General features: G+C 33.8%; 1 protein-coding gene across 1 annotated transcript; it reads left to right on the top strand.

The window, feature by feature from the left end:
- Nucleotides 1–1,649: 1,649 nt before the first annotated feature.
- On the top strand, nt 1,650–9,970 carry LOC112462893 (craniofacial development protein 2-like). The gene is made up of 4 exons (XM_025028959.1): nt 1,650–1,889; nt 7,617–7,826; nt 8,697–8,753; nt 9,086–9,970. The coding sequence occupies exons 1-4, from the start codon at nt 1,650–1,652 to the stop codon at nt 9,968–9,970; spliced, it is 1,392 nt and encodes a 463-aa protein (XP_024884727.1).
- Nucleotides 9,971–14,299: the final 4,329 nt, after the last annotated feature.

Here is a 14,299-nt window from a genome sequence, read left to right on the forward strand (position 1 = left end):
CTTATTCCCCAATCATTCTGTATGTCTTTTCCACTAGAGTCCTCTTATTTCTCACATGATCTTAACGATATCTCGCGGCGCGCAGAAACACTCGTGAATTACCACAGCGATACTCAGACATAACCTTCCCAAATAACTGAAACGTACATAGTAAAGTCATTGTGAACATACAAGTAAAGTTGTTTAAAACAAGCTCGCGCACGAGCCTGGCCTCGTGATTTAGATGAGAAAGGAACAAATATAACGAAACCGTGTATGGAGAGAGAAATTTGTGTACCGTGATTTATTTATTGAAAGAAACTTTTAAATGGCAGAAATTCAATGAATACCAACATTTGTTGCAAGGGTAAGGAAAACTGCCACAAAACCTTACCAGTATTCGTACAACAGAATAGCTAAACGCAGTTTGAATTAAGTGTAATACATGCATATATGACATAAAAACTTTCCCTTTTTGGTTACAAGAAGTTCAGCTGTATTAAAAACAATGTCAATAATAAACCAATTAATCGGAATGGATCCCTTTCTTGATATTGTATATATATATATATATATATATATATATATATATATATATATATATATATATAAACGTCTCTATCTTACAATAATTATTTAGACGAAAATGTATCTTGTATGGTAATGCGACACTTATGTGAAAGTGAGACGTATCTTGAATTATCTGGTCTCATTGAAATAAAGTAAAACCTCTTAATACTAGAGGACACTGATTTCCGATATTCACCCGGCATAAAAAAATTATTTTTATCGAAATTTTATTACTATTTTATAGCTAAATTTGTTTTTTAAGATGCAGTCTATGATTATAAATATTTTCTCGAATTTAAAAACACACTTACCTTGGTGGGATTTGAACTCGGGACCTCTGGATCGTGAGCCAACTGCCTTACGTGGTAGACTACTTCTTAATTTGATGTAAGTGTTATATATAGTCTACATATGTCATAACCAGCGCAAATATATAATTTTTAAAAAATCATCTTAAGAAACAAATTCAGTTTAAAAACTGATTATTATTATAACACATAACTTTTGTATTTTTACGACATAATAAAATTCTTTAATTTTAAAATGTCTTACTATCATTTTCATTAATTATTCATTAAAACGTTCCATTTAGCTATATTAATTGCGATTAACAACATCAATGTCTCCTGAGATTGATAAATTATCTGTCAGTAGAACAGTGAAAATATCTACGCAAAATCTACATTGATACTACGCGGATGAGATACTTCGATTTTGGCGATAGAAAAGAAACGTTGAATCCACACGGATAATTTTAAGGTACTTCGATTTTGGCGATGGATAAGAAACGTTGAATCTACGTGGATAAGGTACATCGATTTTAGCGATAGAAAAGAAACGTTGAATCCACGCGAATAAGGTTCTTCGATTTTGACGATGAAAAAGAAACGTTGAATCTACGTGGATAACTCGTAGATAAATCTCCATCCACGTATTACGTAGATTCGACGCAGATGCGACGTACCTGTTTTACTGGGGAGTTTGCTTCTAGTGCCTGACTGGCTTTCTTTTTGAGGCCGCTTATTTTGTTTGTTGCTTTTACGCTCCCCTCTCGGAGGGGGAGCTATTAAAAATCTTTTCGATATATTAGAAGTGTTTGCATGGCGGATCCTTTAGATCCCTTGTTGAAGCCCGGTAACCCGCGAGCTCCCGAAGACGAAACATCCGGAAATACGTATAAACGAAAGAGAGTCGATGTTACGGAACAACAATTTGATACGGCCTTTCAGAAATTTATGGAAGGCAACTCTACGATGGACGTCGAGGAACAAACTACGAGCCGACGAAGGAATTCACTTCCCGACGGGCAGAGGGGTGAGAAGACTAATAAGGGAACCCTGGTAACCATCTCCGATAGAAAACGATAAAAAAATTTCTTATCGTTTTTAATACGGTTAGTGAATCGTTTATTTACGGTATTCTATCAGAAACTCACGTTACAAAATACTTGGAATCTTATCGTAAATGTCTTCTCAGCTGCACATCAGTTTCTATTGTTTTTAATATGATTAGTGAATCGTTTATTTATGGTACTCTATCAGAAACTCACGTTACAAAATACTTGGAATCTTATCGTAAATATCTTATCAGCTATATATCAGTTTCTATCGTTTTTAATATAATTAGTGAATCGTTTATTTACGGTATTCTATGAGAAACTCACGTTGCAAAATACTTGGGAGGTGCTTTTCAGGTGCTCCAAAATTAGTACAAAATGCGGATAAATATTATAGCTTGTTAAAGTGTCATAGTAACTATTAGAAGAATTTCATGAATAATAAAGAGGTACATGTATATGAAAGGTGCATATTTAGCGGAATTGTGCTCCACTACAGTAAAACTATTAAAACCAACGATTCTCTGTAGTACAATTAGACGATGATACAATTATCGAAATATTAAATTTTATTATTGTAAATAAATGTTGCTTTGTCGTTTGTAAAGTTCTGACAACCATGCCTGCGGTCTATAATCAATTAAGAATAAATCATATGTTACAAGTTACTAGCGAAGCACAAGATGAAAAAATAATTCCGATTCAGCTGATAAAACGTAAACTTGTGGTCGTCGAAATAAAATGTGACAAATTTTTTTGTACAATGCCGAACCAATTTGAAACATTATAACTATATATTAATATATTACTTTAATTATCAGTTAAAAAAACAAAATGTATCTGTTCATAATTCTTCATATTTGTACACTTATATAAAATATATTTTTAATAAATTAAGATTAATTACAGACTGGGGTTTAATTTATTATTAAAAATTCCGTGAAAGTTTATCTAACATATATAGTTAAAATTATTTTTCATAATTTTCTAATAAAAAAGTATCAAAATTGATTCAGCTCTTCTGGCGTAAAAACAGCACGCGTAGAAATTAGTATATTCAACTTAATTTTTCATAAAAATCCATAGCTTTCTGTGAAAAAGTATAAAAAATTGTAGTTATTCATAGTTTTTCATATATCTGAATTATTAGATGTATGAAAATCGAAAAATTTCTATGAATACCCAGACAGCACGCATGTCCAAAAGCGGGACATAAGACGTCTAAAAAGCATCTAAAAGACGTGTTATGTCCCGATTTTGGACTTGGTGCTGTCTGGGTATTCACAAAATATGATTTTTATAAAAATTTTTTCCGTCTGCTGCTTCTAAACAATTCGGTTAATATCGTTGATATACGATAGATAACAATTAGCTGCCGTACAGAAGATGATTGTCAGTCGGAAAATCCTAATAAAAAACGATAGATGTGTCGGTTCGGTTAAGTCGTATAAATATCGACGAGATGTCTATCGTATTAACCTTATAAAAACATATGCAAAGTAGAAGGTTTTCAAACGATTCAATTTATATCATTAATATACGATAGAAAACGAACCGATTTGCTGCCGTACAGAAGATGATAAGTTGTATGTCGGAAAATCCTGATAAGAAACGATAGATCTGTCGGTTCGGTTAAGTCGTATAAATATCGACGAGATGTCTATTATATCGTTTTAACTTTATACAAACATATACAAAATAGAAGGTTTTCAAACGATTCAATTTATATCATTAATATACGATAGAAAACGAACCGATTTGCTGCCATAAAAAAGATGATAAGTTGTATGTCAGAAAATCCTGATAAGAAACGATAGATGTATCGGTTCGGTTAAGTCATATAAATATCGATAAGATGTCTATCATTTTATTCTTATATATCTGTATTAATGCATACGGTAAAATTATTACCATAAATAACGATACATATTATATCGTGTATATACGATTGATTCAGACGGGCAATAATTGTACATATAGAAAACGATTCATAACTATAAAATTTGTATAGTTATTTTCTTATTCGGACCTAAAACGATAGAAACCGATTCGATTCGATTAATGTTTTATCTGTCTTCTAAATATGCAACGATAGAACCGATAAGATACGATTAAAAACGATACAGATATAGCCGTTTTTAATCGTTTTCTATCGGATATGGTTACCAGGGATGTAATGTGTACACAACGCGCTGAGGATGACCCAAAAAAAGGGTCGAAACGTACGTAATTTTGTAATTGACACTTTATTGACATGTAATAAATTTTAGCGGTTGTAACCACGCTTGGCTCTTATTGCCTGTTTAATTCTAATATTCGAGAAATTATATTAGTAGAAAATGTCTGGAGTATGTATGTATGTGTGTGTGTACGAATTTTTGTACATGCATCTATACTTCTACAATTTTTTAGATACCGAGTTGAAGTTTTGCACACAAATAAAGTATCATAGAAAGTATGTTCTCCTCCAATTTTATTAAAATCCGTCGGCAGGTACGGATTTTAAGGGGATTTTCATTTTTTAGAAAAGCGTGTTTACGCTATAGCTTTCTCAATATTTGAGATATCGATCTATTTCTAATTCTATTATATTTTTCAGTTTTTTCTACCCCTATTTTATATATAATTCTTTAAAATTTAATTAATCAGTTTTTGAGTTATAGAAATTTCAATAAACTTGACTGCTTTTTTTAACAGAAATTGGTAACTCCTTTATTATTAACAATTTTTATTAATTCTATTATATTCTTCAGTTTTTTCTACCCTTATTTCATATATAATTCGTTAAGATTAGTTCTGGATTTGGTTGATTAGTTACCAATTTCTGTAAAAAAAAAAACAGAAAAGTTTACTGAAATTTCTATAACTCAAGAACTGATTAATTAAATTTTTAAAAATTATATATGAAATAAAGGTAAAAATAATTGAAGAATATAATAGAATTAATAAAAATTGCTAATAATAAAAAAGTTACCGATTTCTGTGTAAAAAAATCTACGTGATTGCTCTAATTTCCGCAAATTTTGAGATATCAACCCAAATACAACACCAATCTATCTTTAATGATACTTTATTTATAAAAAAAAGTGTGCAAGTAGAAACTTGCACATTGCTTCCTCATAGTTTTTAAGTGTGCAAGTAGAAACTTGCACATTGGTTCCTCATAGTTTTTAAATGTGCAAGTAGAAACTTGTTTAAGTGAGCAAGTAGAAACTCGCACATTGCTTTCTTATAGTTTTTAAGTGTGCAATTAGAAACCTATACATTGCTTCCTCTGTGAGAAAGCCAAATTAATAAATATCTACTAATAATTATGCATTAAAAAAACAGGCTTTTTTATAAAAGAAGCAATATACTATACAGGTTTCTACTTGCATACTTAAAAACTATAAGAAAACAATGTGCAAGTTTCTACTTGCTCACTTAAACAAGTTTCTACTTGCACACTTAAAAACTATGAGAAAGCAATGTACAAGTTTCCACTTGCGCATTTAAAAACTATGAGGAAGCAATGTACACAAGTTTCTACTTGCACATTTAAAAACTATAATATGAGAAAGCAATGTGCAAGTTTCTACTTGCACACTTAAAAACTTTGAGGAAGCAATGTGCAAGTTTCTACTTGCACACTTTTTCTTATAAATAAAGTATCATTAAAGATAGATTGGTGTTGTATTTGGCTTGATATCTCAAAATTTGCGAAAATTAGAGCAATCACGTAGATTTTTTTTAAACAGAAATTGGTAACCTCTTTATTATTAGCAGTTTTTATTAATTCTGTTATATTCTTCAATTATTTCTACCTTTATTTCATACATAATTTTTTAAAATTTAATTAATCAGTTTTTGAGTTATAGAAATTTTAGTAATTTTTTTTTTTTTTTTTTTTTTTTTTTTTTTTTTTTTTTTTTTTTTTACAGAAATTGGTAACTAATCTACCAAATCCTGAACTAATCTTAACAAATTATTTTTATTTTAATTGTTACAATCCAATATTACAATAATTTTAACATTACAATTTAATTTTAAAATTTTATTTTTATGTTAAAAACTATTTGTACTGATTATACTGACTTATTTTAAAGACTATTTGTACTGTTTTTATAAATAAAGTAACTTTTGAAGTTAAATTACTACATATTTGTATGTAGTAGGGGAAACCGGGGCTAACTCGACATCGGAGCAAACTTGACACTAGACTTTTTGCTAATTTAAATCTATCGTAGAAACTTGTCTTTCCTACTGTAAATGCGTCTTTATGTGCTAGTACTATCAACGGGATTTGATGACTTCTGAGTTATGGTGTAATTCTTAGCGCGACATAAGCGTTTTTGATGGTAAAAAGTAATTTTTCTGATCTCGAAAATTTCTACTCTTTCATCGAGCTTTACTCTTGCAAACCCATATGTAAGTGATTTTCATGGGAAATTTGATACTCTATATGGGGATCCGATAATCGTTTTTGGATATTTTTAAAATTTTCATGTTTTTGAAGTGACAAAAGTGAAAAACGACGTCCGGGGCAAAGTCAACACCACGCCGCGCACCGTTTCGTCGGTTCCCAGTAACAAACGATGCTTATTATGCAGCCGTATGGCTCATGACAAATGTATGCGCACGTCCGATCGCGAGTTTACCTGCATTAATTGTTTTTCAGACATGAGTTTAGATGAAGATAATTGAAAGTTCAACAATTTTTGTTCTCATTATTTTAAATGATTGTTCTCGTTACTTTATTCCGAATTTTTGTACTTTTTAAATACACAATAAATAATGTATTTTCATTTTCAGACAGTAAAAAATAAGTTCCAGATCAAATTGTGTCGATCAGACAAAGTGTTGAGTTTGCCCCGGCGGAGTGTCGAGTTTACCCCGGCATTTTTCAATTCAAAAATTTGTCTTCGCGTCACTTTTCCTTTCCTAGCGGCAAAACAAAGCGACGTACAGCAAAACTTTTTGAATCAATTTTGTACCTAAAGGAACACTCTTTAAATATATACCATTAAATTTGCTTAAAAATTTTAATTAAATATTAAAAATTGTTTTTGAAAAAATAGTGTCGAGTTAGCACCGGTCTCCCTTATATTATTTTATACTATGTGGCATATTACCTACATGGTTGGGTAATAGTTATTTGTGTAACAAGTGTGGGAAGTTGCGAATTGGACACGAGTGCGGAGTGGACGCACGAGCCGAAGGCGAGTGCGATCACCCGCACGCGTGTACAATTCTCAACCCGCACGTGTTACACACCCTATTTTATATTACAAAGTGCGTGGAAAGTGGCCCATTATTGCGCGCGCGTCATCTGTGCGACGGATGGCCAATTCCACACACGAGTCGAAACAGTACGGTAATGTTACATTACCGCACTGTTTTGACTCGTGTATGGAATTGGCTAGGAGACCAAGGGTTCGTGATGCGTAATATATAGCCTCTACGAGCCAAATGTCAACCTCGCCTGCCGTCGATGACTCGGTGGTCCCTGCTCTCGCAGAAGAGGCTTTGGCGGCCCAGTGCCGGGGAAATAACTGAGTCACCCTGACTTTGGGGGTTTAAATACAGAGTCTAGTTAGCGTTGGGCTGACAACCCACCTAGCGAAATAATATTGTTATGAGCACACTACTACAGCCTCGGATGACGGACGGATTTTTGGTAAACCAAACCCGGAACTCAAAAAAGGAAAATGTCTTGTCTCTTGGAACATGGAATGTAAGAACTCTGCTACAGGCTGGAAAAATGAAAAAAGTGGCTGAGGAGCGCAGCAAGTTTAACTTCGATATCGTAGCCTTACAGGAAGTAAGGTGGAAGGATGCCGGGAAAATAAAGAGGAAGGAGTTCGCGATCTACTACAGCGGAACCCCAAATAAGGCTGGTCAGAAAGGAACAGGTTTCTGGGTAAATAAGGATATGAAAAACAAGATCTTGGGATTTGAGCCAGTTAGTGAGAGAATCTGTAAGCTTAGGGTAAAAAGAAAATTCAATAACCTTTCTACGTAAATAGCGTTTTTTACTGTCCAAGCTTGTTATATGTTCATGATTGAGAGGAGGGTAAGCAAGCGTTGTGAAAGTTCACTACTGCATCGTATTTGAAGTATCGCACAATAATCTGCTAATTGGGGAGTGGCTTATCCAATGGAAACATACAGAAACTCCTAAAAATGTCAGTTACCTGGCCTGTCCATTGTCGAAAATTCTCTATTCCAGTTACACTTACTCCCTCCAATTGCAAACTCAATTAAAAATTTCCCATGTTCATTCAATCATAATATAGAACTAAGATTTTAACATCATTATTAAACATAAATCTCCCTTTGGAACCGAAAAAACCGGCTTCAAACTTGGTCCGGACATATGGAGTAAAATTGCACATTTTGAATTTTACCGCGGTTCCGCTATGTTGCATCGATTCAATGGGAGTCTGGTGTGGAGATTTCAAGAATTGGACATCAGGTGTGTTGTTTACATTGTTGGTGGTTGGTTGTTTTGAGCGTGATACAATCGTAATCGTGTATTTCACTTGAGAAAAGGTATGTCATAAAATTACGCGTCATTTGCCTGGCACATCTTTTTTTATTATATCGCAGTAAATTTTTCCTTCTAGTGGTAAAATTCTGATGATATTCGGTAGGCTAAACTTGATTTTTAATGGAAATTGGTTTACGTCAATTCAGGAGAAAGTGAGATTAATTCAACCATGAAATGTTAGTCTACTGGCATGTCATTCACCTGGTCATTCATGGGTTTGACGTTGAAATAAAATCAAACACGGTAAAAAACGTTGAAATAAAATGATTTTTATATTTACAGATGATTAAAAAAGCGACTCCACGATGTGGAGTCGCTCTAGAAAATGTGTCAAAAATGGTAAACCGGCATTTATCAAATTAAATTTTTTGCTAATTGTGAATTTATCTCGGAAATAAGTAATTTTAGGAATTTTTTTGACATTTCCTCTCAAAATCACTCATTGTTGAGGTAATTCAATATTTTACTAGACATGCAAAGTCGACTCATTACCGCACTTTACCAGATCACTGATGAATAAGCCATTACTTTCAGGTTTTTGATGTTGTAGTACGCTGGCTTTCAGGGTATGTTTCTGCTTCTATATTCACTCAAAAACAGGAAAAAAAAATTTTTTTTAGGTATGTTTGAAATTGAGAGATTTGCAATCTGAAAAAACGCTATTTACGTAGAAACACCCATATATGCCCACGGAGGATAGTGAGGAGGAGGAAACGGAGCTATTTTATCATATGCTAGAAAGAACCTGCGAGAGCATAAATAAATACGACACATTGGTATTACTGGAAGATTTTAATGCTAAAATAGGGAAAGAGGATTTTGTAAGGACAGTCACGGACATGCATTCTCTGCATGACGAAACATCTTCTAATGGACTTAGGCTGTGTCAGCTGGCGGAGAGTACAGCTTTAAGAATAATGAGCACATCCTTTCCTCATAAAGATATACACAAGGGAACCTGGAGGGCACCGGATGGAAGAACGACAAATCAAATAGATCATGTTCTCGTAAACAGAAGAAGAAGATCTAGCATTCTTGATGTCAGAGTGTGCAGACATGCAAACTGTGATAGTGACCATTACCTTGTAAAGGTCAAGGTAAGGCAGAAAATATTCGGCTCCAATAAAGATAAAAGGAAGAAGAGACTAAAATGGGACGTAGGGCGACTAAAAGTTGAAAAAGTAGTAGGGGATACTTTTAGGAAGAAAATAAATGAGGAGTCCCAAAGTGGAGAGGACATAAAACGGACATGGGAAGCCATAAGGGAAGCAATCACTAAAGCCGCGAAATTAGCTATCGGAGAAAAACAGCGCGGTCGTAATGAGGAATGGTTCGATCAAGAGTGCAGAAATGCGATAAAGGCTAAAAATGAAGCAAGGAGAGCGGCGCTACAAAGAAATACCAGAGGAGCACGAAGAGCCTATAAAGAGGAAAGAAGAATAGCGAAAAAGCTTTGCAGACTTAAGAAGAAGGAAGCGATGAATAAAAAACTGAAGGAAATCAATGAACTGCATGAAAAGCGTAATATCCGTGGAATGTATGAGATGACTAGATAGGAGAAGACTGGATATCAACCCAGACTACTTAACATAAAAGATGAACGTGGAAAGATGCTAACAGAAGAAAAACAGATTGCGAACCGTTGGAAAGAGTACTATGAGAATATTTTTAGCCGAAGAGATGAAGAGATGGAAGAAAGGGCAGCGCCAAATAACACCAGCAATGACAACTGCGATGATGAAGAAAGCGATCTGCCTGACTACGAAGAATTCTGCAAAGCCATAAAAGGATTGAAGTATATGAAGGCTCCCGGGGAGGACTCAATAACGGCGGAATTAATTAAGCACGCGGGAGAGACTTGCCATAAGAAAATATATAACCTTATTGTGAATATATGGGAGTCTGAGAATATGCCTGAAGAGTGGGCTAGAGATATCATAATACCAATACATAAAAAGGGTGAAAGAGCGGCGTGTAATAACTACAGACCAATAACTCTCTTTAATGTAACATATAAAATACTTTCAAAGCTCATAAATAATAGGCTTAAGGATTACGTGGAAAAAAAGGTAACTGATTACCAATGTGGATTTAGACCAAACCGCTCCACTATCGATCATATATTCACAATCAGGCAAGCACTTGAAAAATGTACAGAATATGGAATTGACCTGCATATGCTTTTCATTGACTTCAGGCAAGCTTTTGATTCTATTGACAGGTCAAAGATAGTTAAAATTTTCTCTGACCTTGGTATACCTCAAAAACTTACAAATCTAGTCATGATGACCCTGACGAACACGAAGGCGAAAGTATTGCTGCAGGGAACAACAACGGACGCATTTGACATAATGACGGGGGTGAGGCAGGGAGACGAGCTATCGGCGACGATATTTAATCTAGTATCTTACATAGTGCAATTAAAAATCTCTTTCAAAGAGGCCACATATTAAATAAATCGTATCAAATATATACCTACGCGGATGATGTGGCAATAGTAGCAAGAGATATGCGCAAAATGGTTGAGATTTTTGAGAGACTGGAAGAAGAGACAAGAAGGGTTGGACTGACAATAAATGAAGGCAAGACCAAATATCTCAGAGTCTCTAGGAAGGAACTGCCAAGAAAGAAAAACATCTCCATAGGTAATTATAATTTCGAGGCAGTCAAGAGCTTCGTTTACCTAGGGGCAAACATCAATGACAGGAACAGAATGCAAGATGAAATCGCATATAGAATTATGAACGCCAATAAAGCAGTCTTCTCGCTTAACAAGATATTTAAATCGAGATTAATATCTAGGGCATGTAAGCTGAAACTATATAAGACTATTGTCAGGCCCATCTTATGTTATAATGCTGAGACGTGGACAATATCTGCCACGGATAAAGGAAAACTAAGAGTGTTTGAAAGGAAAATTCTTAGAAGAATCTTTGGACCAATCAAAGACGAGAATCAAGAATACCGTATCAGATACAATCATGAATTGCTGGATCTGATGGAGGGTGAAGACGTAGTAAAGTTTATAAAGGCGCAAAGAATGAGATGGGCAGGGCACGTGGTGCGAATGGACGCAGAGAGGGCACCAAGAAGGATAAGCGAGGCAACGTGCATGTCGACGAGAAGTCGCGAAAGACCGAGAGCGCGTTGGAGGGACGAGCTGGAGAGAGATATAAGAAAGCTTTCTATTGTCAATTGGAGAAGAAAAGCTGAAGATAGAGATGAGTGGAGGGACATAGTAGTGCAGGCCAAGGCTCACCCCGAGCTGTAGCGCCAATGGATGATGATGATGATGGAATTGGCTATTTGTCGCACAGATGGACGCGCGCGTAATGGGTCACTTTCCACGCACGTGTGATATAATATGCCATTTTGCAACACTTTTGTACTTCTTTCTTTTTAATAGTAGGTAAGCAATTAAAATATTTGATTAAAGTCATGTACAAATGACAGATAAAAGAAGGAAAAAGGAGACCAGTATGCAAAAAAACTTCAAAGAGAAAGAAAAATTAAAAAATCAAATTTTTGTTAAGTGTGGCGTATTCCCCCGAGTTATCCTATACAGTATTTTGCATGCTATGTTTAAATATTGCATAAAATGCACATAGACTTTACACAAGAATTTTTCGCATTTGTTAAATAAGATAGAGCAATACAAATGCAAAATGTACTCGTATACATACTAAACGTATGTAAACACATTATATTTCTCACTTAATACGTACCTATTTGTTGTAAATTAACTATAACCCAATCTTCACTCACATGTACAAAGTGATCTATACTCATCGAAACATACCGCATTGACTTGGATGAAGGAAAATTACTTTCCTCCATCACCATTGCGATATAATAAGATATCCACCACTCATTTTCGCTTTCCTTTGTACTTGTACTCTCTGTTGTTACTATGAAGTGAGTCTTATTTTGCGTAACATTCATCACAGGATAATGCTCTCGCGTCATCCAAGCCTCCATTGTCTCTTTTTAAATTTAAATACATTACATCCTGCTCGTCATAAGCAGCTTGCATAGAAATCCAGAAAGCTTTAATATCTTCCATTCCATAAGAAGGACTATAAAATTTAACGATATTATTATTAATAAATATTCTAATAAGTTGCATTACGTAATTTAAAATTATTACATTTTTATACTAGCAGAAAAATTATATTATACTTTATACATGTTACACACACAAATCTTGAATATTATACATCACTTAAATTCATTATTATATTTCCTAGTATTTTAGAAATTATGATGTTACAATTTTTACTTACTCATTGCTGAAATATTTTTTTAAACCATTCTGAAACACGAATTCACGAAGCGTACGTTGTAACATGCGCAATCCCTTACAAAAATATTTCACCGCTTTTACACGTCATATAGATCGTTTTTAGCCCGTTTTATCATTTTTGTGTCCGTTTCTTGCACTCTCAAGCACGCGCAGAGTACTGCGAAAGAACATGATGAGTATACGCGAGTATGCGTATGAGTATTTTTAAATAGATTGTCCGTTTTTAATACTCGTTTTTCAATCGATGAGTGACAACACGTTAATACGTTCTTTTTTTACTCACAAGGATAAGAACGAAGTAAGTTGTCCGTTTTTAATACTCATTTTTTAATTGATGAGTGACGATACGTTCCTTTTTTACTCACAAGAAAATACCCGCGGATTGCGCCCGATTTTAACCCTTATGGTATATACAGGGAGATTTAGAGTCAGCTCGATTTCTATCCATCAAAATTTCTCATAAATTCTGAATGACTCCCACTCCTTATCTCCTCCTTATCTCTAAATTGAAGTACATTTATTCTACAAACTTAAAAACCTTTTCAAAGTGTACCGTAAGGGTTAAATGTTTTAGTACTTAAACTATTTATTCTTCACTAAAATATAGATAAGTGGTACGATGTAATATTCAAATATTCGCGAGAAATTTGCATTGAACGCTTCTATAAGTGCAATATCCCGTGTAAAAATTTGTTAGGGATAGTCTTTCATAACATAAGGCCCCGATCATTAGTTATTAGGGATGCCATAAGAAAGGTTTCCTTATTTTAACCTAATGAGGTCCCGATCATTATTTATTAGAGATTCCATAAGAAAGATTTTCTTATTTTTATTTAATAAGGCCCTTGTAAGGATTTGATAAGGATGTTTTAACTTTATAAATATATTTACGAACACAAAATTTCGTAATAATCCGGCAATGGTTTCTGACATTCACCCGACATTAAGAAATATTATATCATATGTCTAATTCAAAATTTTATTACTCTTTTTAAACTGAATTTGTTTCTTAAGATAATTTTTGAAAAACTATATATTTGCGCTAGTTATGACATATGTAGATTATATATAACATTTATATCAAATTAAGAAGTAGTCTACCACGTAAGGCAGTTGGCTCACGATCTAGAGGTCCCGAGTTCGAATCCCACCAAGGTAAGTGTGTTTTTATATGTGTTTTTAAATACGAGAAAATATTTATAATCATAGACTGCATCTTAAGAAACAAATTTAGTTAAAAAATAAAATTAAATTAAAAAAAAAATTTTTTTTTATGTTGGGTGAATATCTGAAATCAGTGTCGGCTCGATACTGGCTCGATACTGGCACGTAGCATTGGACCGATGTCGCACATAGCACGTCTTTACCACTCAAAAATACTCATACACTCAGAGAAAAAATTTGTATATATACCAACAACTAGAATTTTTTTTGTTAAACCGACTAGAAATTTGTGGATAAATAGCGCCTCAACTATGTATAATATAGTTGTAATAACAACAATAAATAAATTATTTAAACTACAAGAAAGTAGAGGCATTAACGAAAAATATATTGTGTATGCAAAAGGTATGTTGTAGTA

Source organism: Temnothorax curvispinosus, unplaced genomic scaffold (genome assembly GCF_003070985.1).
Source record: "Temnothorax curvispinosus isolate PA1 unplaced genomic scaffold, ASM307098v1 QBEX01012909.1, whole genome shotgun sequence".
Taxonomy (NCBI): Eukaryota; Metazoa; Arthropoda; class Insecta; order Hymenoptera; family Formicidae; genus Temnothorax; species Temnothorax curvispinosus.

Coding starts and splice junctions, on each gene's coding strand:
- LOC112462893 (XM_025028959.1), top strand. CDS start 1,650: ATGGCGGATCCTTTAGATCCCTTGTTGAAGCCCGGTAACCCGCGAGCT. Junction 1,890..7,616: donor AGACTAATAAGGGAACCCTG/GTAACCATCTCC, acceptor ACTCTGCTACAG/GCTGGAAAAATGAAAAAAGT. Junction 8,754..9,085: donor TAGAAAATGTGTCAAAAATG/GTAAACCGGCAT, acceptor CTATTTACGTAG/AAACACCCATATATGCCCAC.